Source organism: Calidris pugnax, unplaced genomic scaffold (assembly GCF_001431845.1).
Source record: "Calidris pugnax isolate Ruff unplaced genomic scaffold, ASM143184v1 scaffold178, whole genome shotgun sequence".
NCBI lineage: Eukaryota > Metazoa > Chordata > Aves > Charadriiformes > Scolopacidae > Calidris > Calidris pugnax.
The window spans coordinates 53,212-78,571 of NW_015090986.1; the positions used below are offsets into that span (position 1 = coordinate 53,212).

The window sequence follows — 25,360 nt, forward strand, 5'->3', positions numbered from 1 at the left end:
AAGGCAGTGGCAGGAGCTTGATGCATCCCTCCCTAAGTGGCATGTCCCGTCAGATTGGGGGAGGGGGAGCGGGAAGGCTGAGGAAGAGGGAACAGGGACGCCCTCCTTTCCGCAGCTGAGCTTTGCCGGCTGCTGGGTGGAGAAGTGTCCCCCAAAACCCAGCCACACTCTGGTCTCACTTTACCCTTCCTCCCTGGCCGGTGGCACGGTGGTGGGCTAGTTACTTGCCTTGGCAAGCTTGGGTGGCCTAATCAGGGCACGCAGCGGTCTCTGGAGACTGTGAGAGCCCCCACCACACCCCAAGCACTGCTTTTGGGGTGCTGTGCTGGAGGGCCAGCTCACTAAAGGATGCGGGAGAGGCTGCAGATGGAGTCCTGGCCCTGCTCAGCCTCATGTCTGCTGTGGCGGTGAGCTCACTGAGGGTGCCACTGTTTGTGCCCCCCTCCTTTTAGAGGTGAAGGGATGCCCAGCAGGAGTGGACGGGCCTGGGAAATGCCACCAGTTAATGGCCAGAGCTGCTTCACCTCAGCACGGGTGAGCATCGCGTGTCCCCTGCCTGTTTCCCACACCGAGGAGGGCTGTCCTCCCTGCAGCAGCCAGAGGATGCCCCTGCCCCATCGTGGGTGTCAGTCCTGGGTCTGGGCTCAACAGCCCCTCATGCTCCCCAGGGGCAAGCTGGGCCTTGGCTGTAAGAAACCATCTTCACGTCTGATGTAGACGTGCTGGTGGGAAAGAGGAACCAGGGTGAATGGGCTGGGCGGTGTGGCAGCACCAGCTCAGCCTTCCTGTTGTCACGGGGCTAAGCCACCCGGATCTGTGTATACTGGTGCCCATACTGGAGAACCTGGCCAGACCCAGGTCTGGCTTCAAAAATTAACCCTGTTAATTTTTGACCTGGTTCATCATGCTGTTGTGCAGACGCTGGGATGTCCCAGCAAAGCCACCGCTCGCTGGCATCGTGGTGGCCTGGTACTTGCCTGGCTGTGCCGGCGGAAAACCCCGGCAGTGGGGTGGTTTGCAGCTGATAAAGCTTCCTGCAGCCAGCTCCCAGCCTGGGGGTGGTCCGGAGTGGGGCCTTTCCCCAGTGAAACTTGGCATTGCTGTAAAAAGAAAAAAAAAAACCAAGAAAAAAGAAAAAAAAAAAAACCAAACCAAAAAACCCAACCCAACAACAAACCCAAACCTCATCCGGAGTCTCCTGCAGAAAGTGCATGTTAAAAAATGAGCTAAATTGTCATGTTTGAAGGTTTGCAGCTTGTTCTGGAAACTCGCCGCCAGTGCGCCAGCACCAGCAGGCTGCTATCGAATTTTGGTTGATTTTTTTTTTTTTTTTTGAAGATATAAAACCTCCTCTGTAAAACCGTTCTGGCGGCACTAAACTCGGCCGGTACAAATATAGCAGTTACGTCACGTGACGGAAAACTCTCTCTCAGTGGTCCCGGCAATGACGCGGTGGCTCCTCGGGCTGGTGCGGCGCTGCCGGCCTGCGGCCACCCCTGCCTTTCAGCAGAGCCCGGAGACCTCTGCCACCACCACCACCATCATCACCATGATGGTTTTGCTCACCCAGTGAGGTGGAGACAGCCGGAAAGGTTCCCCCCTTGGGGAGGGGGTTGGACCCCATCAAGAAGCCACCCACCCCCACTCCACCCCCCCCATTTTGGGATGGTCGAAGGGTTGCACGCGGCTTGCTATAAAATGCAGAAGTGCGTTAATCTGGCTGCCGTCTGGCTGCGCCGGTGCCTTATCTGCCTTTTTGCATACCGACAACCGATTGCGAGCGGGTTTGCTTTGCTCTGGAGGCGAGCCAGCGCAGAAATTTGGTGTGTGTTCATCGAGACTTGGTTTGTTTGGGGTTTTGTTGTTTTGTTTTGGGATTTTTTTTTGTTTGGTTTTGTTTTGTTGATTTTTTTGGGGGTTGTGTTGGTTTTTTTTGTTTCTCTCCAGTGGGACCAGCTGGAATTTCGCTGTCCTTTTCCTTTATTTTTCTGGTTTGCAGTGCCGGGGCTCCCACGCTGTCTCATCCGTTATGTCTAGTCCAGCTTTTTCTCCCCCACGTGGTACCCGCAGGGGAGAGGTCCGCAGGGGCCGAGCCCTGCATTTGCTAATCCTTCCCCCCCCCTGGTGATTAATTGCCACGTTTGCTCACAAGCCTCTCCAGGGCTGGAGGAGGTGTACTTTCTTACGCAGCAGAGAGCGGTTCTGCTTCAGACGTTGATGTCAGCAAAGTTCAGCTGCTGGAGCCTGAACTGTTTCCGCAGAATACGGGAATTAAAAATGAACCATCTCTCTCTTTCCTCAGAGGGTTTACTTGGTGTCGTGAATGCCTGCCCTGCTGAGCTCTCTTTTGTGAGACAGTGGGAAGGCTTCAGTGGTCATCCTTCTGCAGGGGCTTGGAAAGCATGGTGACCCCCGTGAAATGTGTGCTAAGGGGTTCCTGAGGCTCAGTGCCTGATTTTGGGTGGCTTTGGGGAGGGCAAGAGGAGGCTGCAGAAATGGCCGGGCATGGCCTGGCTGCTCTCGGTTCCTCTCTGCCGTCTGACAGCCTCCCCTCCCCTTCCTCCGTGGTCTCTGACCTTGTCCTGGCAGTGGCATGTTCTCCTTTTCCTGCCAAGGGACGGAAAGCAGCTTTATGCTCAACTCGAGAATATTTTTAGATATGGAGTTAGATGGCCTGGTGACCGCAGCAGCCCGCCCTGCCTATGAAACGCTCAGAAAGCCCTTTCTACAGCAGGGTGTTCCTCGTCCCTTCGGCCCCGCAGCTTGGCTGGTGCTTCTGGGTAGATGGCGATGCCACCTCCCGGGCTGCCACCCCGGGCTCCCTTCGCTCCGGACCCGAAAATGCATTTCATTCCTCACCGGCGGAGCCAGTGGGGGCCGCGGGCCTCCGCAGAAACATTGCCGAACGGCTCAGGAATGCGGAGCTGGAGCCGCTCCATGCGCTGGCGGAGGCGGCACGCTCCTCCGTCCCTGCCTCCCACCCCGCACCACCAGCAATGGCGCTGCGGCTCTGCGGCAGCGGGACCCCTGCCCTCCAACTTGCTCCTGGCCAAAATCAGATGCAAGAGCTTTTTTATCCATTCAAGCTTTGATTCCAGATCCTCCCCCTAGCCCGCTCGGGGCTGTGGATGGGATGTGGATGGGAGCCCACATCAGTGTACCCCCTTTTCCGTGGGGGACCGGAGCTGGCAGCGTGTCACGGCTCTCCCCGTGTGCCACTGCCATGGGAGGGAGGCTGCCAGCGAGTCTTGCCCAGGAACCTTCCCCGGGCCAGGCTAAGGATGCACGTGGCCAAGAACCTTTCCCTGACAGCCATAATAGGAGGCCTGGTAGGAGATAATCAATCTAAAAGAGAACAAGCAGACGTGGTACATCCCACCAGTGCTCTTGCGTCCTCCCACGCGCCGGGGTTTAAGGACAAGGCAGCCTGGGTCGGGGCAGAGCCGAGGAGTCATTCCCCGTGAGCAGGCTCTCAGGGAGAGGAAAAGGCACGTCACTGCTGGAGAACATCAGGCTGGGGCCGACCGGGAATTCTGAGAAGGGCAGGGAGCAGTGGGGCAGGGCGAAGGACCCGTCGCAGGGACCCCGAGGCGTGGGGCAGCCTGGGAAAGCACTGAAAGCTGCTTGCACTGTGAATAAACCCAAAGGAAAGGTGTCTTACGAACCCTACAAGCTGTTAGGCAGGCAAGCAGGGGGCTTTTTTACATCCTCCTTTTGCTTCTTGCCGATTTCACTCTGCTGTAAGAGTATCGCAGTGCTAATTTGGTGTCACTGAACCTGGTGTTTTTGGAGCCCTGTTGAGGGGTGCTTGCTCGGAAGCTGATCTGCGCAATCCTCCAAGCTGGAAGCTGATCCTTCAAGCTGAACCCAGCCTGGGGCCTGGTTCGGATGGCATGGTGCAGCTCTCCTGTGCCCTGGCAGTGGGACCCTGCTGCGGCTGGTCCCTTGCCCTCCACGCATGGGCTCCCCAGCCCTGGATTTGTGCAGTAGCTGCTGCCATAGACCCGAAGCTCTGAGCACTCGCTCTCCCCATGTAATTATTTTTAACGGGCAAGTTCAGTGCTTGATGCCCTTATCTTGCTTCCCCGAGCGGCTCCGGGCTTTTCTGTCCCTCCCTGCTCAGGGGACACTGCCGGCTCAGCACTGTCCACTGGCGACGTGGGGGGCCCTGATAGCCGGGTCAAGGCCCTGCCAGCTCCACGTCAAAGCTTGGTTTTCCTCTTGTGGCTTCTGTTGTCACGGCAGGTTTAATTATAACCCTTTCCATCATGTTCTCCCGTTATCTTGTGTGCTCCCACACGCTAGCTTCCTCCTCTCTGGCAGCATCTCCGCCGGGTACCAGCTGCTGTCGCTCCTGCAAGCGAGCAAAATCAGCTTTGGGACCTTGGGACGAGGAGACAAAGATCCCAACGCTGGCCAGAGGCCCTGGGGTCAGCACATTGCTGGTCCCACAGAGTGGGACCCCCTCGCAGGCTCGCCAGCACAGGGTGCAGCCCTTGCTTACCAGCAGAAGCTGGGTTCCTGCTGTTGGGGAGCAGAGGTTCTGCTGGAGGGGAGGAGGAGGAGAAAGGACCCTACACACTGGAAGGGCCAGTGGTCAGAGCTAACCCATCTATCTCCTCCGGCAGGTGACGCAGGAGTGGGGACAGCCCAGCCGCCACCATGGTTGCCCTCTCGCTGAAGATCAGCATTGGGAATGTGGTGAAGACGATGCAGTTTGAGCCTTCCACCATGGTGTACGACGCCTGCCGGATGATCCGCGAGCGGGTGCCCGAGGCCCAGACGGGAGCGCGTAAGTCCCTGGTGGAGCTGGCTGCAGTGCCAGAGCCACCCCAGCTTAACTCCTGGTGTGTCACCGGTGTCCCTTTCCGCTGTAGTCCCCCTGCCCATCTGGGCTTTCCCAGAGCAGTTGTGGGTGGAGGGAGCAAGGTCCAAGTCCTCCTGCCCAGTTGAGGTGAGGGGCTGAGCTCCTCGGGCTCCCTCCTTGACACCCCAGAAGGAACTTGGAGGGCCGGACGGTAGGAAAACACGTTTTGGAGTGAAATAACTCATCGAGCTCTTTGAGCCTGCTGCCATTTCTGACCCTGCTCCTCTCTCCTGCTTGTGTCCATCAGCTCTAGCCAGGACTAGGTGGGTTTAAACAGTTGCAGGGGTCATAGCAAGCATTAACAAACCGTGTAAGTTAATGTTTCCTTTCTTGGGGGATATATAGTCCTCTGTCAGGTCTTACCCCCACCACGCACTGGCAGCTCTCTGCCAGGCCTGTGCTGGTGCTTTATTACCTTGCTAAGCTTTCTCAGCTTTAATTTCTCCGTGTTGCTGCCAGGCTCAAAATTAAGCGTATGGCTCACGAGCTCATGATGTGACTCACACCCACGCGGCCATGGCCTGTCCCCAGCATGGATAGAAGGGGGGCTGGAGCACTGGGACGTGGCCTTGTGGGCTCTCCTGGGTCTCTGCCGCCTCCGAAAGTGGCCGTGCCACAGGGGAGAGGCAGCAAACAGGAGGTCAGGAGTCGTGGGAAGAGGAGGGGGAGCGCGGCGACATCTGGGAGCAGCAGATTCCTGGAGGATGAAAGGAAATGCCTTCTCCGTCGTGCCCAGCTGGCCAGTGGTCCGGCCAACCTCGGCTTTCAGTTTCAGAGAGGGACTGACTGGATGTTTGTGTGGATGTGGGGCTGTAGCCGTGTTGGAGGGAGCATTGCATTTCCTGCTCCTGGGTGGGAGCCAGCCTGCTTATAAAAAAAAAAAAAAAAAAAAAAAAAAGAGGCAAGGGGAAAGCCTTAAAGGGAACTGCTTATTCCTGAGTTCCTTTTCAGTTGCTCACAGCTTTTTTTTTTTCCCCTATCAGTTCACTAGAGCTCTTGTTTCTCTTTGCTCTCCGTACCCAGTGGCACTGATGGGTACCTTTTTGAGCTGCCTGTATTTTTTTGTTGCCTTTGGGCTGGGAGAGCTTCGGTGTGGGTTTCCAGCTTCTCTCTTGCTCTGTCTCAGGAAGCTCTTCTCCCCACCCAAGCTATGGATCTGGGGCAAGCTGCTCAGTTTTCAGTGCTTTAGAGTTATCCTCTTGGAATTTCCTTCGAAAACAGCTTTTTTTTTTTTTTTTTTTTTTTTTTTTTTTAAAAAAAAAAAAAAAAAAAAAAAAAAAAAAAAAAAAAAAAAAAAAAAAAAGTTCTAGGAAAAATATTAAACCCGCCCAGCTGGAGTCGCAGCTTTGCGGGCTCCTGTGTCAGGAGCTGCGCTCAATTGAAGAGACAGGCAGTTTCACGGAGGAAGGTTGGCATCTTTCTTTTCCGGGAGAAATTTAGGATGAGGCTTTCAGGCAGATTAAGTGGTGAGGTGCCCTGGAGAACGTGTTCCTACCCTCCTCTTGTGCCAGCACTGGTGCTGTTCCTCACTGGGTAGTAGACAGTCTAATAAGTAAATAGTAGCTGAGCCAACTGAAAGTTTGGTTTTTTTTTTTTTTTTTTTTTCTTTTTTAATTTAAAAATAAAATGTCAAGCCTCCGTGATTTTTCTGTTTAGTAGGATCCTTTGGCGGCAGTGTTAGCCAGGCAGGAGTGGGGCGGCTCAGGAATTTGTCCCTCCCCGCAGAGAGCTGCCAAGGAGATGACGCGTTATGAACGTGGCCAGCCAAGACAGCCTGCGGCGCGGGGTTCTTGAAAGGTGGAGAAAGACCTTTCCCAGGGCAAAGCCAGGCGTGGTCCTGGCTTCTTGCAGCATGAAAACAGGGCTATCCCTGTGGGTCTGAGCTGGGGTGCCACTGCCCCGGCTCCAGCAGCAGCGCTTTCACCAGGCACCTCCTCCCGGAAGGAGCAGGATGTGGTGAATAGCGCTTATTCACCACCTCTTGAGACCTTGTAAGCCTTGATCTCATACCCCTTCAGCCTCCTTCTCCCCAAGCAGAGGAGTCCCAGCTCCTTTTAGTCCTTCGTACCAAAGCTCCATCAGTTAGGTTTCCTCTCTGTGTATCTTTTCAAACTCTGCTCTGTCCTTCTGGGAAGGTGCAGACCACACCACCTCAGAGTACTCAAAGTGTGGATGAGGCTAAGTTTTATAGACCAGTTCCCAGGACCCTTCCTGGTGATCCCCAGCAGTTTATTACTTTGCTGTCACCGCTGATACACGTTGCACTGAAGGTTTCAGAGAGCCGTCAACCACAACGCCAAGCTCTTCCTTTTGTTGTGACTATCAGTTCCAAGTTCAGCATTGCGTAGGCATGCTTCAGATGATTTTTTCCGTAGATAACTGTCGTAAAACATGTATCTCAGAGCTTCCTTGCCAACTTTGTTGCCTGCCCACTCATTAGGTTTAGGCTCCAGCGTTCACAGTGCTGCTGTGCTCCACGTGCTGAGCTGCACCGATGCACACCCCAGGGCACAGGCTGGCGTCTGGTGGCCCTGTCCTGCTCAGGATTACCCTGGCAGAGACTTTTACCTCTTTTTCAGCCAATGATTTTGGGCTGTTCCTCTCGGATGAAGACCCAAAGAAAGGGATCTGGCTGGAGGCTGGGAAGGCTCTGGACTACTACATGCTTCGCAATGGGGTAAGCATCTATCCTGCATCCTTCCAGCTGGTACCCGCCTTGGCTCTGCAGCCGGATGTGCCCTCAGCAAGGAGAAGCTGTGGGTGCTTGCCCTGCTGCCTTGCATTCTGCCTGGGTTGTACCCCATGTGTCCCCCACGTCCATTGCCCCAGGGAGAAGGGAACTGTTGGCACAGTGGTGGGATGCAGGCACCCCGCGCTGGTGCCACTGGTGGGAGCCGTGCTCCTCTCTGCCCACAGGACACCATGGAATACAAGAAGAAGCAGCGACCCCTGAAGATCCGCATGCTGGATGGGACAGTGAAAACTGTGATGGTGGATGACTCCAAAACTGTCACAGACATGCTCATGACAATCTGTGCCCGGATCGGTGAGAGGAAGGGGCAGCAACGGGGGGGAGGAAAGGAGGTGGGGAGAGGTGGCAGCATCTCGTGGGGAATACCAGGGGAGCAGCAGCAGGGATAGCCAAGGGATGTATCATGCTGGGGAGGGGACACTGCACCTCCAGGCTCTGTGTTTGGCAGCAATGTACTGAGCTCAGACCTCTGCGCTCCTGCAGGCATCACCAACTATGATGAGTACTCACTTGTTCGAGAGATTATGGAAGAGAAGAAGGAGGAGGTTACTGGCACCATCAAGAAGGACAAGACCTTGCTGCGAGATGAGAAGAAGATGGAGAAACTCAAGCAGAAGTTGCACACAGATGATGAATGTAGGTGTCCACATGTGCTGGGGATGGGGTCAGCCTATGCCAAGGGGAGCAGGGTCCCTGCAAGGGGAAGAGCTGAACACAGAGAAGTGGAGGTGATGGTGGAGAGCACTGTGACAAGGGAATATGTGTCCACACTCCTGCCTGGAGGCTCAGGGCAGTGGGTTGATAGCTGGGATACTGTGACATCTGTTTCTGGCTCTGCACAAGCAGCCCTGGGGCTGGGAGCAGCCCTGCCTGGGTGCCTGTCCCTGCTCATGCCCTGGCATTGTCTGCAGTGAATTGGCTGGACCATGGCCGGACCCTGCGTGAGCAAGGCATCGACGACAACGAAACGCTGCTGCTGCGGCGCAAGTTCTTCTACTCCGACCAGAACGTGGACTCACGAGATCCTGTGCAGCTCAACCTGCTCTACGTGCAGGTACAGAGCACTTGGCTCCACTGCCCCATTCCAGCCCCCTGCCAGAGCTGGTGATTGAGGTTTGGGCCAGGAGCCATCACGGGGGGTACTTCGGGATGCCCAGTTATCTCCTGGGTAAAAGCCAATGCTGGCAATCACAGCCCTGGCCTCTGCACACTCCAGAGCTCCCCGGGGGATCCCTTTTCCCCTCTGCCTGGTAGGAACCATCCTGCTATTCCTCTCCCAGGCATGCTCATGGTCCCTGTAGGGGACAGCCTGCCCCTTGATCCTCCTCTTTTTCATGGCCACTTCTTTTCTGTCTGGAAACCAGTTCCTGCCTGGTGTGGAGGGGAGTGGTGTCAGGGCTAAGTGGCTGCCCAGCCGACAGCAGTGTCTTCTCTTTCCGTGCAGGCTCGTGATGACATCCTTAACGGTTCCCACCCTGTCTCCTTCGACAAAGCCTGCGAGTTTGCCGGCTACCAGTGCCAGATCCAGTTCGGGCCACACAATGAACAGAAGCACAAGCCAGGCTTTCTGGAGTGAGTATCTTGGGGAGACCCAGGTGGCTTGAGCAGCTTGGTAGCCCCCAGCACCGCGCGCTGGCACACAGGGCTTGGGGATGCGAATGTCTCTGGAGTGACCCCTCTCCACAGTGCCCAAGCGTGAAGGTCCATGCCCCATATCCTGCTCCCTCTGGCACCCCACAGGACATGCAGCCAGCTCTGATGTGGGGGACCCCAGACCACTCTATGGTCTCCACTGATGAGGGGCTGCATCCTCAGCAACTCCACCTCCCTCTGAACAGGAAAGCTCTTGGGGCAGCTTCCATTACTGCAGCAACCTCTCCCACATCCTTCCTGCTCCCAAAAACTCCCAGCTTGTGCCCTGGCAGGGATTTGTCCGGGGCTCGTGGTTGGGCCTCTTTGTAGTCAAAGACAAACACTGACTTTGGGCTAACAGCTGACTTGGCTGTGTTTTGGCAGACTCAAAGATTTCCTGCCCAAGGAGTACATCAAGCAGAAGGGAGAGCGCAAGATCTTCATGGTAGGTGCAGGGGGAGTGTTGAGACTTGGGCTTCTTGTTCCTCCTTGCCAAAGGTTGAGACTGCTCTTGTCTCTGGCGGCAACACGTAGCAGGTTGGTGGGTGAGAAAGGTGGGTGAGGAGGAGCAGGAAGCTGTAGGTGGGCGGACAAGACAGCTCCTGAGGTCCCAGAGGTCAGAGGGATGCTGTAAGGTGGGCAGGGGTTGCCAGTGGGGTGAGGAGAGCCTGGAAAGGCTGTGACAGGGTGATGGTGGCACAGCCAGGGGACCATGGTGCTAGCGTGCTGTTCTCTTTTTGCTGCTGCAGGCCCACAAGAACTGTGGGAACATGACTGAGATTGAGGCCAAAGTTCGCTATGTGAAACTTGCACGTTCCCTTAAGACCTATGGGGTGTCCTTCTTCCTGGTCAAGGTAAAACAGCAGCTCCCCTGGCCAAAATTCCCCTTCTCCAGCATCTCTCCATCTGTTACGTCTGCATCCAGCTGCTACCCCTCAACCCACATTGCTCCAGTTTTCCCTGCATCCCCAGTGTCCGTCTGTCCTTCTTGGCTTTCCATGTGCACTGCCTTCCCACTTCTTGCTTTTCTCCTGTCCTTTTCAAGCCCAATGTCATGGTTGCCACCACCTGAAAGAGTGGCCTGGAGGTGTTTGGTGGCCAAGGGAGGCTTTAAAGGTCTCTACCTGGATGGATCCATCCTGAGGGAAGCCCACAACCCTTCTGTTGCGGCCTGCAGGAGAAGATGAAGGGGAAGAACAAGCTGGTGCCACGGCTGCTGGGGATCACCAAGGAGTGCGTGATGCGGGTGGATGAGAAGACCAAGGAAGTGATTCAGGAGTGGAACCTGACCAACATCAAGCGTTGGGCGGCCTCACCCAAGAGCTTCACCCTGGTAGGCACCAGCCTTCTTCCTCCACTCCCCCTCCCCTTGTGGGAAGATGGTTGCATGCCAGTCCCTCTCTTGGGTATGGCCCCGTGGTGGGACAGCCTTGCCCTCCTCTGGTGCCTCTCCCGGCTCTTGTTTTGGAGGCTGGCGCTTGGGTGCTTAGCGCATACCAGAGGGGCTCAGGATGGCCGCCAGTGCCCTGCTCCGGTGCTACCCTGTGCCGTGCTGTTGCAGGATTTTGGAGATTACCAGGATGGTTACTACTCGGTGCAGACGACAGAAGGGGAGCAGATCGCCCAGCTGATTGCTGGCTACATTGACATCATCCTCAAAAAGGTGAGAGTGTGCTGGGAAGGGTAGATGGTTGCCAATAACTGGCTTTTCTCCAGAGAGGGGTGCAGGGTTGCCCCTTCCAGCTGCCTGCAGCCAGCCATAGTCACACGGTGCTGCTGGGGGGACCTTGTGGCCCCCCTATGGTGCCTGGGCTGCAGGAGGAGGGGAAGGCTGGGAGGCGTGTGCTGGTTTGACACGTTTTCTCTTTCCCTTTGCAGAAAAAGAGCAAAGACCACTTTGGACTGGAAGGGGATGAGGAGTCCACCATGCTGGAAGACTCTGTGTCTCCAAAGAAGTAAGCCCTCCAAGAGCAAGTTAGCTGCCAACCAGATGTGTTGGATGGAACCAGATGTCTGGAGGAAGGGCTGCCAGTCCTTTGGCAGCAGCACTCCGACAGAGCCTGGTGCTGGGTCCATGGGCACCCCTCACCTATTATTTCTTCCCATTTCAGGCCGACTGTCTTGCAGCAGCAGTTTAACCGTGTAGGCAAGGTGGAGCTGGGCTCGGTGGCCCTGCCAGCCATCATGCGGACAGGGGCCTCAGGGCCAGAAAACTTCCAGGTGGGCACGATGCCGCAGCCTCAACTGCAGATCACCAGTGGCCAGATGCACCGAGGGCACATGCCTCCCCTGGTAAGTTCTCCCCGTGCCCATAGGGTACAGGCTCTGAAAGGTGCCCGTTTGGCTTATATAGACCCATCCATTTGGGTCTGTGGCCAGGTGTTGGCTTGCTGAAAGGAGGAGAGGCTCTGTGCCACTGGCCTCGTGTGCTTGGTGGCCTGGCTAAGCTGGCGTCCTCCTGTACCCACTCTGCAAACTTGAACTACACCCCGGCATTTTCCCCTGGCTGGTGGCCTCAGCCTTTCCTTCAGGTCGCGTTGCCTGGAGCTGCTGTGCCTGGCCAGCTCCTCCAGCACTGTGGTTTGCAGCAGAGCCCTGTGCCTGGCTTTGGTGCCCCCCATGTCCTCTGAGAAGTGCTTGGAAAAGGCCACGAGGAGGCTCTTTACTTTGTCCCCACTCAGCTTGGAGTGAGGCTTGTTTAAAAGCCTTGTGGGGTTCCACTGTGTCTGCTCCCCACTGCCCAAGAGGTGGTTAACTGTGAGACTCACTTCTACCCACAGAGGAACAGAGCATTTCCCAGTGGAAGGTGCCAGAGGGGAAGACCCCCTTTTTTGGCAGGGAGGCACCTACCATCAACAGCACGTTACACCGCATCGCAAGGGGGCAAGTGAGCCAAATATTTAAGCTTAGATTACAAGCTCCTGACACACCTCAACCTTTCCCTGTGTTGCAGACTTCAGCCCAGCAGGCCCTGACTGGCACCATCAACTCCAGCATGCAGGCTGTGCAAGCAGCCCAAGCCACCCTGGATGACTTCGAGACATTGCCACCTCTTGGGCAGGATGCTGTGAGTGCTGGGTGAAGAGGGGGTGCTGGGAGGGGACATCACTGGGGCTGGGTGAGGCTGGACATGCTCGCAAGAGAGGTGTCAGCAGCTCCTGGGGAGATCTGCTGCCTGCAATGAGGTGGGGTTGTATCCAGCTCTGGGGGCAGGAACAGAGAGGATTCTTGGTCACATTGCTTGGTCAGGATGGGCTGTGGTCACAGCTCTTCCTTCCTTTCCTTTTCCTTGTCTCCTCTCTCCTGCATCTCTCCATGTGAACGTGGGTGCGGCTCCCCACCACCTCCACCAACATCCCCTGACCCTATTTTCCCTATTTCAGGCATCCAAAGCTTGGCGCAAAAACAAGATGGATGAGTCAAAGCATGAGATCCACTCCCAAGTGGATGCCATCACTGCTGGCACAGCCTCGGTGGTCAACCTCACTGCAGGTACACGGGGGGTTGGAGAAGAGAAATGCCCCACCTCTGGAGAAGGCTTGGTCTCTCTTACCTGGCTGAAGGTCACAACTCCTGCGCTCCATCAGGAGGACCCAGCCTGCCCCAGCTAGAGCTAAATCAGCTCTGACTGCAGCTAACGTGCCTGTAGAGCCATCTATGCCCTTGCAGCTTGCCCTGCCTTCAGATGTCCCAACATCCCTGCCTGTCCCCAGCCCAGTCCTTCCTCCCAGTCCTTGGCTGACCTGCCGTCCTCTAAAGCAGGAACATGTTGTCCAGTCCCTGCCATAGCTCCAGGCACTGTGGATACAGCCATGGCATGGTGCAGCTCTCCTTCCCCAGGCTCTCCTGTCCATACTCAGCTGATGCAACCACTTTTCAGGCTTAGAAGCCAGGGGTTTTTTTCCCTAGTTCCCAGGAAGGAGGACCACAGCAGTGACAGGCTTAGGGATGCTCTTCAAGGATGTCCCATCCTGACTTATCTCCTCCCTGTGCAGGGGATCCGGCGGACACGGACTACACTGCCGTGGGCTGCGCCGTCACCACCATCTCTTCCAACCTGACGGAGATGTCCAAGGGCGTGAAGCTGCTGGCTGCGCTGATGGAGGATGAGGGAGGGAACGGGCGGCAGCTTCTGCAGGCAGCCAAGAACCTGGCAAGCGCCGTCTCGGACCTGCTGAAAACAGCACAGCCTGCCAGCGCTGAGGTGGGGGGCAGGAGGGGCTGTGGGGCCAACAGGAGGGTGGAAGCCGAGGGGAACTGTTGGGTGAGTTCTTAGGGCTTAACTCACGAACTTGGTGTTGCTTTTGCCTCGTTCCTCACAGCCTCGCCAGAACCTCCTGCAGGCTGCCGGCCTCGTGGGCCAGACCAGCGGGGAGCTGCTGCAGCAGATCGGGGAGAGTGACACCGACCCCCGCTTCCAGGTGAGTCCACCCGGCAGCACCCAGGGACAACCTTTCCCTGAAATCATCAGCCTTCACACAGGACCTGGCAGGAGGGCTCTGGGCCGAAGCTTGGCCAGTGACTTCACTGGGGGAGGGGACAGGCCGTTGCCCATCTCTGTCCCTAGAGCCGCTGCGATATAACGCCTCTTATCTTGTGGATTCCCATGTAGATCCCAGAAAGCCGGCGTGCTTGGATCCTGCCTGTCTCTGACCCAAAGACGGTAAAAGGGGGCTGTAGGCATGGCTTGGTGGTCCTTGCCCTCTCTGATGTGAGGGGTGCTCCTCTGGTGATGATCGGCTGAACTCTTTGGAGAAGGGCTCTTCTCAAAACCCTGCTTTTTCTGGTGATCAGCTCTCAGAAGTCCATGCACTCGGGTCACCACTCGGGCGAGCGCTGCCCTAGGAGTCCTCCCTCTGCTCCTGCCTGCCGTTCCCTGTCTGTGGGAGCTGCCTGCCTGCCCCCACCAGAGACCCAGGGCGGCTGGAGCCTCATGAGGTGGTTTACTTTGACTGAGCTGGCTTCCAGCTGGCTTGCTTTCCCACGACTGCTCCTTCCAGCACAAGGGAGGTAGAACACCGTGCTGGGGAGGAGGATCCAGACGTAGTATAGATCGAAACAGACTCCAGGAAGAAGGGTTTTCTGTTCACAGCTGCCATGCAGCCTCAACACGAGCAGAACAGCCTGGACGAGGGAGCCAAGGGGAGCAGAAAAGCCTGGATGGGGAGCCAAGGGGAGCAGAAAAGCCTGGGCAAGGGAGCCAAGGGGAGCAGAAAAGCTAGCACCTTGGCAGGGGCTGTGCATGGTCAGGCAGCAGTGCCAGGACAGGGCAGGCTCAACGGGTGGGTTTAGGGCCTGGAGGACAATTTCCTCACCTGCAGCCATGGCAGCTGCCAGACCCGAGTGTATCTACTTCCCTCTTTGAGCGCGGGTGCTGTGGTCTGGGGACTCTGGAGCTGGGTGCATGTGTTCTTTGGTCTCTCCTCCTGTCTGGAAAGGTGGTGGATTGCAGCAGGAGTAGTCTTGGCGTGCAGGAGGCGAGGGGAAGCTTCTGGCTTAGTGGCCGGTGGTTTAGTTGTCACCTGGTTTCTGTCCTTTAGCCTTCTCTCCTTTAGCCCCAGGAATGACAGCAGAGATGTAGCCTGTCACTAACGAGCTAGAAAATAGCTGACGTGCCTGCAGTACAGGTGACCAGCGTGGGCAGCCTCTCACTTGCCTCTCGATGGTGGGGTGAGCCCGTGGCAAGCAGCTGCTCCCGGTGTGGCTGTGCCGTGGCCAGCTTGTGCCTGCCATTTGGCCAGAGGGGTTTGTCATTTTTTTGGCCATTTAGCTTTGCAGCCCGTGCAGGCAGAGCCAGCAGTACCTTGCAGCAGGTTGTTGCTGTGGTGCCATCGGGGACTCGTCACAGGTTGTTGCCTGGGCAGTGGGCAAGAAGCAGGTCATGGATGTCGGGGTGATGCTCAGCATTGCCCGAGCTGCTCTGGGTGGTGGTGGTGGCAGTGCCACGCTGCAGGCTGTGGCTCAAGGCCAGGTTACAGCCTCACCGCCAGCTGTAGCGCACCATAGAGATGTGGTCAAGGTGTTGCCAGCCACTCCAGGTGTTCATGTTGCTGGTGCTGGGCCAGAGTGGATGGAAGGCCCCCAGAGAGCTCACATTTCCCCACTGAATATTTCACGAGAGCCCTGTGGGCGGCTGCTGATGCTCCTGCTCTTTAGTTCCTGCACTGACCCTCTCCATCATCCCCCCAGGACATGCTCATGCAGCTGGCAAAGGCGGTGGCCAGCGCTGCTGCCGCGCTGGTGCTCAAAGCCAAGAACGTGGCTCAGAAAACAGAGGACTCGGCTCTGCAGACGCAGGTGATCGCTGCAGCCACCCAGTGCGCCCTCTCCACCTCCCAGCTGGTGGCCTGCACCAAGGTAAGCAGCGAGGTTAACCCTTCCCTCAGCGTGGCTGCAAGTGCCACCGAGCTGGTGTCAGCTCCACGGTGTGTAGGTGTGCTGGGGCCACGTGTCCTCAGGTGTGGTGGTAAGGGTCTGCCACCAGTGGCTGGGGTCTCTGGCACTGTGCCCAAAGCACTGCATATACTTTTTGGAGGAGCAGAAGTTGGGGACAGCTGTCCCTGCACAGCTCTTACAGGGAGCCCACCATGCTCACTGCCCAGCTTTTCTCCTCCCCTCCAGGTTGTGGCTCCCACCATCAGCTCCCCGGTCTGCCAGGAACAGCTGATCGAGGCTGGCAAGTTAGTGGCCAAGTCAGCAGAGGGCTGCGTGGAGGCCTCCAAGGCGGCCACCAACGATGACCAGCTCCTGAAGCAGGTGGGGGTGGCAGCCACGGCTGTCACCCAGGCCCTAAACGACCTGCTGCAGCACATCAAGCAGCACGCCTTGGGCGGGCAGCCCATCGGGCGCTACGACCAGGCCACTGACACTATCCTCAACGTCACCGAGAACATATTCAGCTCTATGGGCGATGCTGGTGAGAGCAGCTGATGGCACCTGGGGTAGAGCACGTGGATGGGAAGGTATCAGTGAGCCCATCGGGCTTGCTAACAGGCCACCCTTCATTTCTGTCCCAGGGGAAATGGTGCGGCAGGCTCGTATTCTAGCCCAGGCCACCTCTGACCTTGTCAACGCCATCAAAGCTGATGCAGAGGGAGAAACAGACCTGGAGAACTCGCGCAAGCTGCTGAGTGCAGCCAAGATCCTGGCCGATGCCACTGCCAAGATGGTGGAGGCTGCAAAGGTCAGTGGCATGGGGGAAGATGGATGCTGGCTTTGGCCCCCAGCCCCATCCAACACCTTGGGCTTGGGGATGTGGAGGGGACAAGCAACCCTTGGGTGGGGGAGTAGTTCCCAGAGCAAGGTCCTACACTGAGCTGAGGACCTGTGCAATGGAGTGGGGCTCCTCCTAGAGCTGTGGGTGGCAGCAGAGGAGCTCTTAGCTCTTCTGGGGGTGTTCCCCAGCATCAGGCCAAAGCACAGCCGCTGCTTCAGGAGGACAAAGGACCCGGTGGTCCATGCACGGTGTGATGGGTTTCCTCTTTCTCCAGGGAGCCGCAGCCCACCCGGACAGCGAGGAGCAGCAGCAGCGGCTGCGTGAGGCAGCGGAGGGGCTCCGCATGGCCACCAACGCCGCAGCCCAGAATGCCATCAAGAAGAAGCTGGTGCACAAGCTGGAGGTGAGATGCCAGGCAAGGGGGCCATGGAGGGCAAGCAGGCACAGTCAGTAAGCGAGACCCAGCCAGGAGCCCCTGCAACCCTGCAATTTTTTAGAGGGATAAAGTCCTTTTGATGTACAGTGTCCATGCTGCATCCTGCAGGGACCTCCCCATTGCTCCTTCTCCTTCCCCTGTGCACACCCTGTCACTCTGGGATGCCGGGCACTGCGGGTGCTGGGGATGCTCTGGTGTCACAGGCAGGGGCATGGGAGGAGAAGTTTAGAGGGATCTGTGCCCTGGTGGGTGGCAGGAGGGTTCAGGGCAGGCTGCTAACCCCCGTCTCTCCCCGCCAGCACGCAGCCAAGCAAGCTGCTGCCTCCGCCACCCAGACCATCGCCGCTGCACAGCACGCTGCGTCCTCCAACAAGAACCCAGCCGCCCAGCAGCAGCTGGTGCAGAGCTGCAAGGTAAGACCCCTCAGGCCTGATCCTGGTGTCTCCTGTGCCGCCTCTCCCCATCCTTTATCCTGGGCTGCATCAAAAGAAGTGTGGCCAGCAGGTTGAGGGAGGTGATTCTGCCTCTCTGCTCTGGTGAGACCCCACCTGTAGTACTGCATCCAGATCTAGAGCCCTCAGCATAGGAAGGACATGGACCTGATAGAAAAGGTCCAGAGGAGGGCCACGAAGATGATCAGAGGGCTGAAGCACCTCTGCTATGAGGCTGAGAAAGTTGGGGTTGTTCAATCTGGAGAAGAGAAGACTCCAGGGAGACCTTATAGCAGCCTTCCAGTACCTAAAGAGGCCTACAGGAGAGATGGGGAGGAACTCTTTATGAGGGAGTGTAGCGATAGGACGAGGGATAATGGTTTTAAACTGAACAAGGGGAGATTTAGATTAGATATTGGGAAGAAATTCTTTATTGTGAGGATGGTGGAACAGGTTGTCCAGAGATGCTGTGGATGTCCCCTTCCTGGACGCGTTTAAGGCCAGGGTGAATGGGGCTTTGAGCAACCTGGTCTAGTGGGAGGTGTCCCTGCCCAGGGCAGGGGGTTGGAACTCAATGGTCTTTAAGGTTCCTTCCAACCCAAACCGTTCTATGATTCTATGGTTTCCATCAGCTGTGCTGAGGTTCCATGCTTGGCTGCAGTGGGCAGACCTTTGGGTCCTCACACAGCTCACCCGGGAGCCGATCTTTTGATTACTGGTCCTGGATTAGATCTGTCTCCTCCCAGCCCAGCCTCTGCAGTGACCCTTCTCTCTGGCAGGTGGTGGCAGAGCAGATCCCGATGCTGGTGCAGGGTGTACGAGGAAGCCAGTCCCAGCCGGACAGCCCCAGTGCCCAGCTGGCTCTTATTGCTGCCAGCCAGAACTTCCTGCAGGTACCCACAGTGTCCAGAGCCTCCCATGCCGGCTCTGTCACTGACGTTACAGCTTTTGTACTCTGCCTGGCCCTCCTGAGAAACCTACTGTGGGCGGGCAGCAGAAAGACGCTGCATGTTTGTCCCCTTCTCATGGCTTTTTCTTTTGGCCCGGCAGCCCGGTGGGAAGATGGTAGCTGCAGCCAAGGCCACTGTCCCCACCATCACCGACCAAGCCTCCGCGATGCAGCTCAGCCAGTGTGCCAAGAACTTGGCCGCGGCTCTGGCCGAGCTCCGCACGGCCGCCCAGAAGGTGAGAGGTTGGGTCCCATCCTGTGGTGGCATCCCGGCTGTGCAGAGCCGGTGGGGATAGTGGAGATGTTCCGGTGGCAGGTCTCAGCCTCTGCCGTGGCAGGGTGGGCTTGATGGTTGCCTTGCTCACCTTCCGTTCTTCCCCATCGCAGGCTCAGGAGGCGTGTGGACCCCTGGAGATCGACTCTGCGCTGGGTCTCGTGCAGAGCCTGGAGAGGGACTTGCAGGAAGCCAAGGCAGCTGCCCGCGATGGAAAGCTCAAGCCTCTGCCTGGAGAGACGGTGAGGGCACTGGGAAGGGGTGATGCAGGGTGGGTGCTGGTGTGGTGGGATGGTCACAGGGGTGGAGGCTGGAGGTGTACAGCCCACCAGCATGTCCTTGCTCATCCCTCCACAGATGGAGAAGTGTGCCCAGGACCTGGGGAACAGCACAAAAGCTGTCAGCTCTGCCATCGCTCACCTCCTGGGAGAGGTGGCCCAGGGCAACGAGAACTACACAGGTACTGGCCTCCGCGCTGGGGCTTGGGAGGGGGGAGGCGGCCATGTCAGCAACCACTGACCTCTCTGTTTCCCCAGGGATTGCTGCCCGAGATGTGGCCCAGGCCCTGCGCTCGCTCAGCCAGGCTGCCCGTGGTGTGGCGGCCAGCACTCCCGACCCGCAGGCACAGAGCGCCATGCTGGACTGCGCCAGCGACGTCATGGATAAAGCCAACAACCTCATCGAGGAGGCGCGGAAAGCGGTGGCCAAGCCTGGTGACCCGGAGAGCCAGCAACGCCTGGCCCAGGTATGGGGAGTGGTGCCCCCTGACAGCCCACAGGAAGGGCATGGGGCTGGCCAAGGAGGATGGTGACCGTGACCGCTCTTTTCTTGTCTGCAGGTGGCCAAGGCGGTGTCACAGGCCCTGAGCCGCTGCGTCAACTGCCTGCCTGGGCAGCGGGACGTGGATGCTGCCATCCGCATGGTGGGAGAGGCCAGCAAGAAGCTGCTCGCGGATTCGGTGAGCTGAGCAGGGGTGGGAGGGGAAGGGGGAAGCCTTGTAGGGATGCAACCGGTCCATCCACACCAGGTTCCTCTGTAGCATATCCACAGGCGTGTGCCAGACCTTCATCCTCCACCTCCATCCTCCTCGCTACCTCTCCTAACCCCTCTCTCTGTCTCCAGTTCCCTCCCAGCACCAAGAGCTTCCAGGAGGTGCAGAGCCAGCTGAACCGGGCGGCTGCGGGGCTCAACCAGTCTGCCAACGAACTGGTGCAGGCGTCGCGTGGCACCCCTCAAGACCTGGCCAAGTCCTCCGGCAAATTTGGGCAGGACTTCAATGAGTTCCTGCAGGCAGGAGTGGAGATGGCCAGCCAGTCCCCGGTGAGAGCAAGCACCCGTTTTGGGGGATCCTGGGTATGGTGAGAGGTTTGGGGTGGCTTGGTGGGGTGGCTGTGGCCAACACAACAGGTGAGATGGGGTCTGGGACTGAAAAAACACAGCAGCAGCGAGAAAGTGGCTTGGGCTTGTTCAGCAAGTATCTGCCGTATCCTTGAAAACCAGCAGAGAAGACCCAGGGTGGGTGTGGAGCTTGGAAACCTGCAGCAGATAACTTGTCTTGGCTCCTTGCAGAATAAGGAAGATCAGGCACAGGTGGTGTCGAACTTGAAGAGCATCTCCATGTCCTCCAGCAAGCTGTTGCTGGCGGCAAAGGCGCTCTCCGCCGACCCCACCGCCCCCAACCTGAAGAACCAGCTGGCAGCAGCGGCACGGTAGGAGGACCTCTTCCCTGTGAGCTCCTTGCTGTAGCAGTGGGGCAGGGTGGTGGAGCTGGTGTTGATCCATGGATCTTTCTCCCTTGTCCCTGGCAGGGCTGTGACTGATAGCATTAACCAGCTGATCACCATGTGCACCCAGCAGGCCCCAGGCCAGAAGGAGTGCGACAATGCCCTGCGAGAGCTGGAGGTGAGAACCCACATCTTCATGAAGCAGTGGAGCGGCTGAGATGGCTGGGGGGCTGAGTTGGTGGGGAAGGGGAAACTGCACCCTTCTGCGAGGGGCAGGAGGGAGCAAAGAGGGGGTGCACATGGAGGACGTGGACCCTCACCTTGGCTGTGACACCCATGTTCCTACAGACGGTGAAGGAGCTGTTGGAGAACCCCACCCAGACCGTCAATGACATGTCCTACTTCAACTGCCTTGACAGTGTCATGGAAAACTCCAAGGTGAGCCCTGAGCTGGAGGTGGAGGTCTGGGGAAGGAAAGGGGGGGTTTAGGAATGACGTGGGAGCAAAGGGAGCGGTGGTTCCTTCCCTGTTGATGAAGCACAGTGAGCTCTGAGCGTGGGAGCATGTTGTGGGGGTGGGAGGTGATTTTCTAACCGGTGCACCGTGTGTCCTCCAGGTGCTGGGCGAGTCCATGGCTGGCATCTCCCAGAATGCCAAGAACAGCAAACTGCCCGAGTTCGGCGACTCCATCAGCGCCGCCTCCAAAGCTCTCTGCGGGCTGACGGAGGCAGCTGCCCAGGTGAGACATGCTCAGTCCCAGCCCTGTTACCCCTGGTGCGTAGTTGCCATACACACCTCTCCCCTGTCCCTCAAAGCCTGGCCCCGTGGTACGGTGCTGCCAGCCCCCTCCGCAGCCCGTGCCTGCTCTGAGCTTCTCCCCTGTGCATGAGTTCTCACCACCTCTCTTGTGCTCCCAGGCTGCCTACCTCGTGGGGGTATCGGACCCCAACAGCCAGGCTGGACAGCAGGGCTTGGTAGACCCCACTCAGTTTGCCAGAGCTAACCAAGCTATCCAGATGGCCTGCCAGAACCTGGTGGACCCTGCCTGCACCCAGTCCCAGGTGAGTGTGAGCTGGGGAACCATTACAGGCATGTTCTTGCATGAAAGGGAGTGTGAAGCTAGCTGGAAGAGCTGCATCCCAAGGGTTGGCCAAGATTATGGCTTGTGTCTCATCAGGCCCCATCAGCTCTACTGGGAGCCAGCTGGCACCTTTGGTGCAACAGTGACAGTCCAGACTGGGGGCTGTATGGGTGTGTAGGACCTTGACGATCCTTCTTGGGTCCCAGGAGGGATTCTGTCCTCACGGGTGTCCCATGTGGGGCTGGTGGGAAGGGAGAGCTGTCGGGGTGGGAAGTCATGGTGGATCCTGCCTCACCCTGCTCTTCCCCACAGGTGCTGTCAGCAGCCACCATCGTAGCGAAGCACACCTCGGCCCTGTGCAACACTTGCCGTGTGGCCTCCTCCCGCACCGCCAACCCTGTGGCCAAGCGCCAGTTTGTCCAGTCAGCCAAGGAGGTGGCCAACAGCACGGCCAACCTGGTGAAGACCATCAAGGTGCGGTCTCCCTGCTGGGGGACTGTGGTGGGGATGGGATTTGGGCCATGGTGGGGGTTGGATAACTGCTCTGGTCTCTCCACACCAGGCCCTGGATGGCGAATTCAACGAGGAGAACAGGGAGCGGTGCCGCGCAGCCACTGCCCCTCTCATCGAGGCTGTGGATAACCTGACCGCCTTCGCCTCCAACCCGGAGTTTGCCACCGTTCCTGCCCAGATCAGCCCAGAGGTGGGATGCTACAGGGGCAGGGAGGACATGGCCTGGCCAGTGATGGGGGCTGCTGAAGGGTGAGGAGGAGCTCTGCCTCCTTCTGAGCTTGGGATGGACCCCCAGTGTGGGGCTGGTGCCTTGGGAGGGTGTGATGGGAAGGTGGTGGCAAGCCTTGGGCTTCAAAGGGTTGCTCCAAGGTGAGGGTCATGGGGGCGGAGGTAACTTTCCAGGCACAGTCCCTCACATGCATCACCAATCCATCGTCTCCTCACACAGGGACGCAGAGCCATGGAGCCCATTGTCTCTTCAGCCAAGACCATGCTGGAGAGCTCTGCTGGCCTCATCCAGACTGCCCGCTCTCTGGCCGTCAACCCCAAGGACCCACCACAATGGTCAGTGCTGGCCGGCCACTCTCGCACTGTCTCCGACTCCATCAAGAAGCTGATCACCAACATGAGGTGAGGCGAGTCCTGTGTGCTTGGCCATGGCCCCATCCCTGCTGGCAGGTACCCCTGCTCTGAACCAGCATCCCTGGGGATGTTTGGGCTCATCTTCTCCTTGGCTACTGCCGGTGGGTGAAGGCAAAGGATGGGACAGAAGATATTGTCCCACTTGTTCTGTGCAGGAGCTGCTCCTCCAGCTCTGGCATGGGTTGATGGTAACTCATGCCAGCATGCCTGGGCTTTATGACTCTGTGCTGCCCCAAAGCTTGGGAGGGGGTCCTGTCCCTCACCATCACTAGCTTTGTCTGGGGGCAAAAGGGTGGCGTAGCAACTGCCAGCACTAGGCTGATCCATCTGTCACGCAGGGACAAAGCTCCAGGACAGCGGGAATGCGATGAGGCCATCGAGGTCCTCAACAGATGCATGCGGGAGGTGGACCAGGCCTCCCTTGCTGCCATCAGCCAGCAGCTGGCCCCCCGAGAAGATATCTCCCAGGAGGTGAGTTGGGAACGTGCTGCTGCAAGCTGAACAGGGCCGGGCATCCCTCCCCTTGACTCCCAGCAGCTCATGGAGACCTCAGCCCTGCTGAATCCTCACACAATTTCTATTTGCAACAGGCTTTGCACAACCAGATGATCACAGCTGTCCAGGAGATCAGCAACCTGATTGAGCCCGTGGCCAGCGCGGCACGGGCTGAGGCCTCGCAGCTGGGGCACAAGGTAACGTGGGGATGGGCCAGGGAGCTGCTGATGAGGCACTTGGTGCACATGGAGGAGCTCACAGTGGGAGGAGAGGTGCGAGACAGCCAGGCTGGAAGCTGCTGGTGCTGATTGCTGCTCTTCCCTAGGTGTCCCAGATGGCTCAGTACTTCGAGCCACTCATTATGGCGGCTATCGGTGCTGCCTCCAAAACGCCCAACCACCAGCAGCAGATCCATCGAGGTCCTCAACAGATGCATGCGGGAGGTGGACCAGGCCTCCCTTGCTGCCATCAGCCAGCAGCTGGCCCCCCGAGAAGATATCTCCCAGGAGGTGAGTTGGGAACGTGCTGCTGCAAGCTGAACAGGGCCGGGCGTCCCTCCCCCTAACTCCCAGCAGCTCATGGAGACCTCAGCCCTGCTGAATCCTCACACAATTTCTATTTGCAACAGGCTTTGCACAACCAGATGATCACAGCTGTCCAGGAGATCAGCAACCTGATTGAGCCTGTGGCCAGTGCAGCACGGGCTGAGGCCTCGCAGCTGGGACACAAGGTAACGTGGGGATGGGCCAGGGAGCTGCTGATGAGGCACTTGGTGCACATGGAGGAGCTCACAGTGGGAGGAGAGGTGCGAGACAGCCAGGCTGGAAGCTGCTGGTGCTGATTGCTGCTCTTCCCTAGGTGTCCCAGATGGCTCAGTACTTCGAGCCACTCATTATGGCGGCTATCGGTGCTGCCTCCAAAACACCCAACCACCAGCAGCAGATGAACCTCCTGGACCAGACCAAAACGCTGGCCGAGTCTGCACTGCAGATGCTCTACACAGCCAAGGAGGCTGGTGGGAACCCCAAGGTGAGCTGGAGGGTCACATATCAGTGGTGTGCTCCCCTTCACACGTGGGTGTCTTATGGTGGACACGGGGTAAGTGTGCACCATCCCTGTCATGATGTCTGCCTTCCCTCACTCTGGCTTATCTTTGCAGCAAGCTGCCCACACCCAGGAGGCTCTGGAGGAGGCCGTGCAGATGATGAAGGAAGCAGTGGAGGACCTGACCACCACCCTGAACGAGGCAGCCAGTGCTGCAGGTGTTGTGGGGGGCATGGTGGACTCCATCACCCAGGCCATCAACCAGGTGAGTGGAGCATGGAGTGGACCTGGCCAGGGCTGGGGTTGAGGGAGAGGAAAACTCATAGTTAAACCCTACAAGGTCTCTGGGCTGGGGCTGGAGTCAAAGTCTCCCGATGGTCTCTTGCAGCTGGATGAGGGGCCAATGGGCGAGCCAGAGGGGACCTTTGTGGATTACCAGACTACGATGGTGAAGACAGCCAAGGCCATTGCAGTGACTGTGCAGGAGATGGTGGGTGCAAGCAAGCCTGTCACTGTAGAAAGCACTGCCTGCCACCCAGGCAGGGCAACCACCTTCCTTGTTTGCCCATCCCACCACAGAGCCCCTCTAAATCCTGCTCTTTTTCATTTGGCAGGTCACCAAATCCACCACCAACCCAGACGAGCTGGGTATACTGGCCAACCAGCTCACCAACGACTACGGGCAGTTGGCACAAGAGGCCAAGCCAGCTGCCCTCACCGCTGAGAACGAGGAGGTGCGAGCATGGGGAGGGAGAGCTGGAGTGTGCCGTGGGGCAGAGCAGGGTCTGCTGGTGTGGGAGAGCAGAGGACAGGGGCACCCAAACCTCCTCTTGGAGCTGGGGGCAGGCAGCATTCACACCTCCCCTGTGAGATGGTGTGGAAACGTGGAGCAAAGCCATGTTTCCTTCTTCCCCCTGCTGAGTGGGAGGACTGGGAGAGGGGAGCTGGGTGGAGGTGGCTGGTGCTTCCCAGTGACTATCGTGGATGCGGGGGCTTAGTTCCCTGTTGGCTCCCTCACACACGTGTTCCCCTCCAGATCGGCTCCCACATCAAGCGCCGGGTGCAGGAGCTGGGTCATGGCTGTGCTGCCCTGGTCACCAAGGCTGGAGCCCTGCAGTGCAGCCCCAGCGATGCCTACACCAAGAAGGAGCTGATAGAGAGTGCGCGCAAGGTTTCCGAGAAGGTAGGTGGTCCAGAGAGAGGGGTGATAGCATGGCAAGGTGGGAGGGATGCTGGATTGAGCCATGTGCCCTTGGAGCCTCCATGCTAGGTTCTCCCCTGGTTCCTGTTGGTCTCTCAGCCAT

General features: G+C 58.0%; 1 protein-coding gene across 3 annotated transcripts in view; it reads left to right on the forward strand.

Annotated features, from left to right (window-relative positions):
• The first annotated feature begins 4,410 nt into the window (after positions 1–4,410).
• Positions 4,411–25,360, forward strand: part of TLN1 (talin 1) — a 30,581-nt gene continuing 9,631 nt past the window's right edge. For 2 of the 3 annotated variants that reach the window (XM_014953904.1, XM_014953905.1), the window contains exons 1-45: positions 4,411–4,430; positions 4,629–4,792; positions 7,447–7,544; positions 7,784–7,913; positions 8,103–8,255; positions 8,531–8,673; positions 9,064–9,191; positions 9,636–9,696; positions 10,001–10,105; positions 10,429–10,584; positions 10,813–10,914; positions 11,130–11,206; positions 11,363–11,543; positions 12,205–12,318; positions 12,635–12,743; positions 13,247–13,455; positions 13,574–13,672; positions 13,864–13,914; positions 15,441–15,608; positions 15,873–16,167; positions 16,268–16,434; positions 16,742–16,870; positions 17,203–17,316; positions 18,114–18,227; positions 18,385–18,519; positions 18,671–18,799; positions 18,915–19,017; positions 19,094–19,302; positions 19,396–19,515; positions 19,680–19,877; positions 20,127–20,266; positions 20,366–20,459; positions 20,630–20,719; positions 20,898–21,020; positions 21,199–21,342; positions 21,675–21,836; positions 21,925–22,065; positions 22,324–22,505; positions 22,856–22,988; positions 23,108–23,209; positions 23,871–24,041; positions 24,172–24,321; positions 24,445–24,546; positions 24,671–24,790; positions 25,093–25,239. In XM_014953904.1, the coding sequence (XP_014809390.1) occupies positions 4,663–4,792; positions 7,447–7,544; positions 7,784–7,913; positions 8,103–8,255; positions 8,531–8,673; positions 9,064–9,191; positions 9,636–9,696; positions 10,001–10,105; positions 10,429–10,584; positions 10,813–10,914; positions 11,130–11,206; positions 11,363–11,543; positions 12,205–12,318; positions 12,635–12,743; positions 13,247–13,455; positions 13,574–13,672; positions 13,864–13,914; positions 15,441–15,608; positions 15,873–16,167; positions 16,268–16,434; positions 16,742–16,870; positions 17,203–17,316; positions 18,114–18,227; positions 18,385–18,519; positions 18,671–18,799; positions 18,915–19,017; positions 19,094–19,302; positions 19,396–19,515; positions 19,680–19,877; positions 20,127–20,266; positions 20,366–20,459; positions 20,630–20,719; positions 20,898–21,020; positions 21,199–21,342; positions 21,675–21,836; positions 21,925–22,065; positions 22,324–22,505; positions 22,856–22,988; positions 23,108–23,209; positions 23,871–24,041; positions 24,172–24,321; positions 24,445–24,546; positions 24,671–24,790; positions 25,093–25,239 (5,928 nt within the window). In that variant the 5' untranslated portion in view covers positions 4,411–4,430; positions 4,629–4,662. Of the gene's footprint in view, positions 4,431–4,628; positions 4,793–7,446; positions 7,545–7,783; positions 7,914–8,102; positions 8,256–8,530; positions 8,674–9,063; positions 9,192–9,635; positions 9,697–10,000; positions 10,106–10,428; positions 10,585–10,812; positions 10,915–11,129; positions 11,207–11,362; positions 11,544–12,204; positions 12,319–12,634; positions 12,744–13,246; positions 13,456–13,573; positions 13,673–13,863; positions 13,915–15,440; positions 15,609–15,872; positions 16,168–16,267; positions 16,435–16,741; positions 16,871–17,202; positions 17,317–18,113; positions 18,228–18,384; positions 18,520–18,670; positions 18,800–18,914; positions 19,018–19,093; positions 19,303–19,395; positions 19,516–19,679; positions 19,878–20,126; positions 20,267–20,365; positions 20,460–20,629; positions 20,720–20,897; positions 21,021–21,198; positions 21,343–21,674; positions 21,837–21,924; positions 22,066–22,323; positions 22,506–22,855; positions 22,989–23,107; positions 23,210–23,870; positions 24,042–24,171; positions 24,322–24,444; positions 24,547–24,670; positions 24,791–25,092; positions 25,240–25,360 lie in introns of those variants that run through there. The other variant, XM_014953906.1, reaches the window with a different exon arrangement.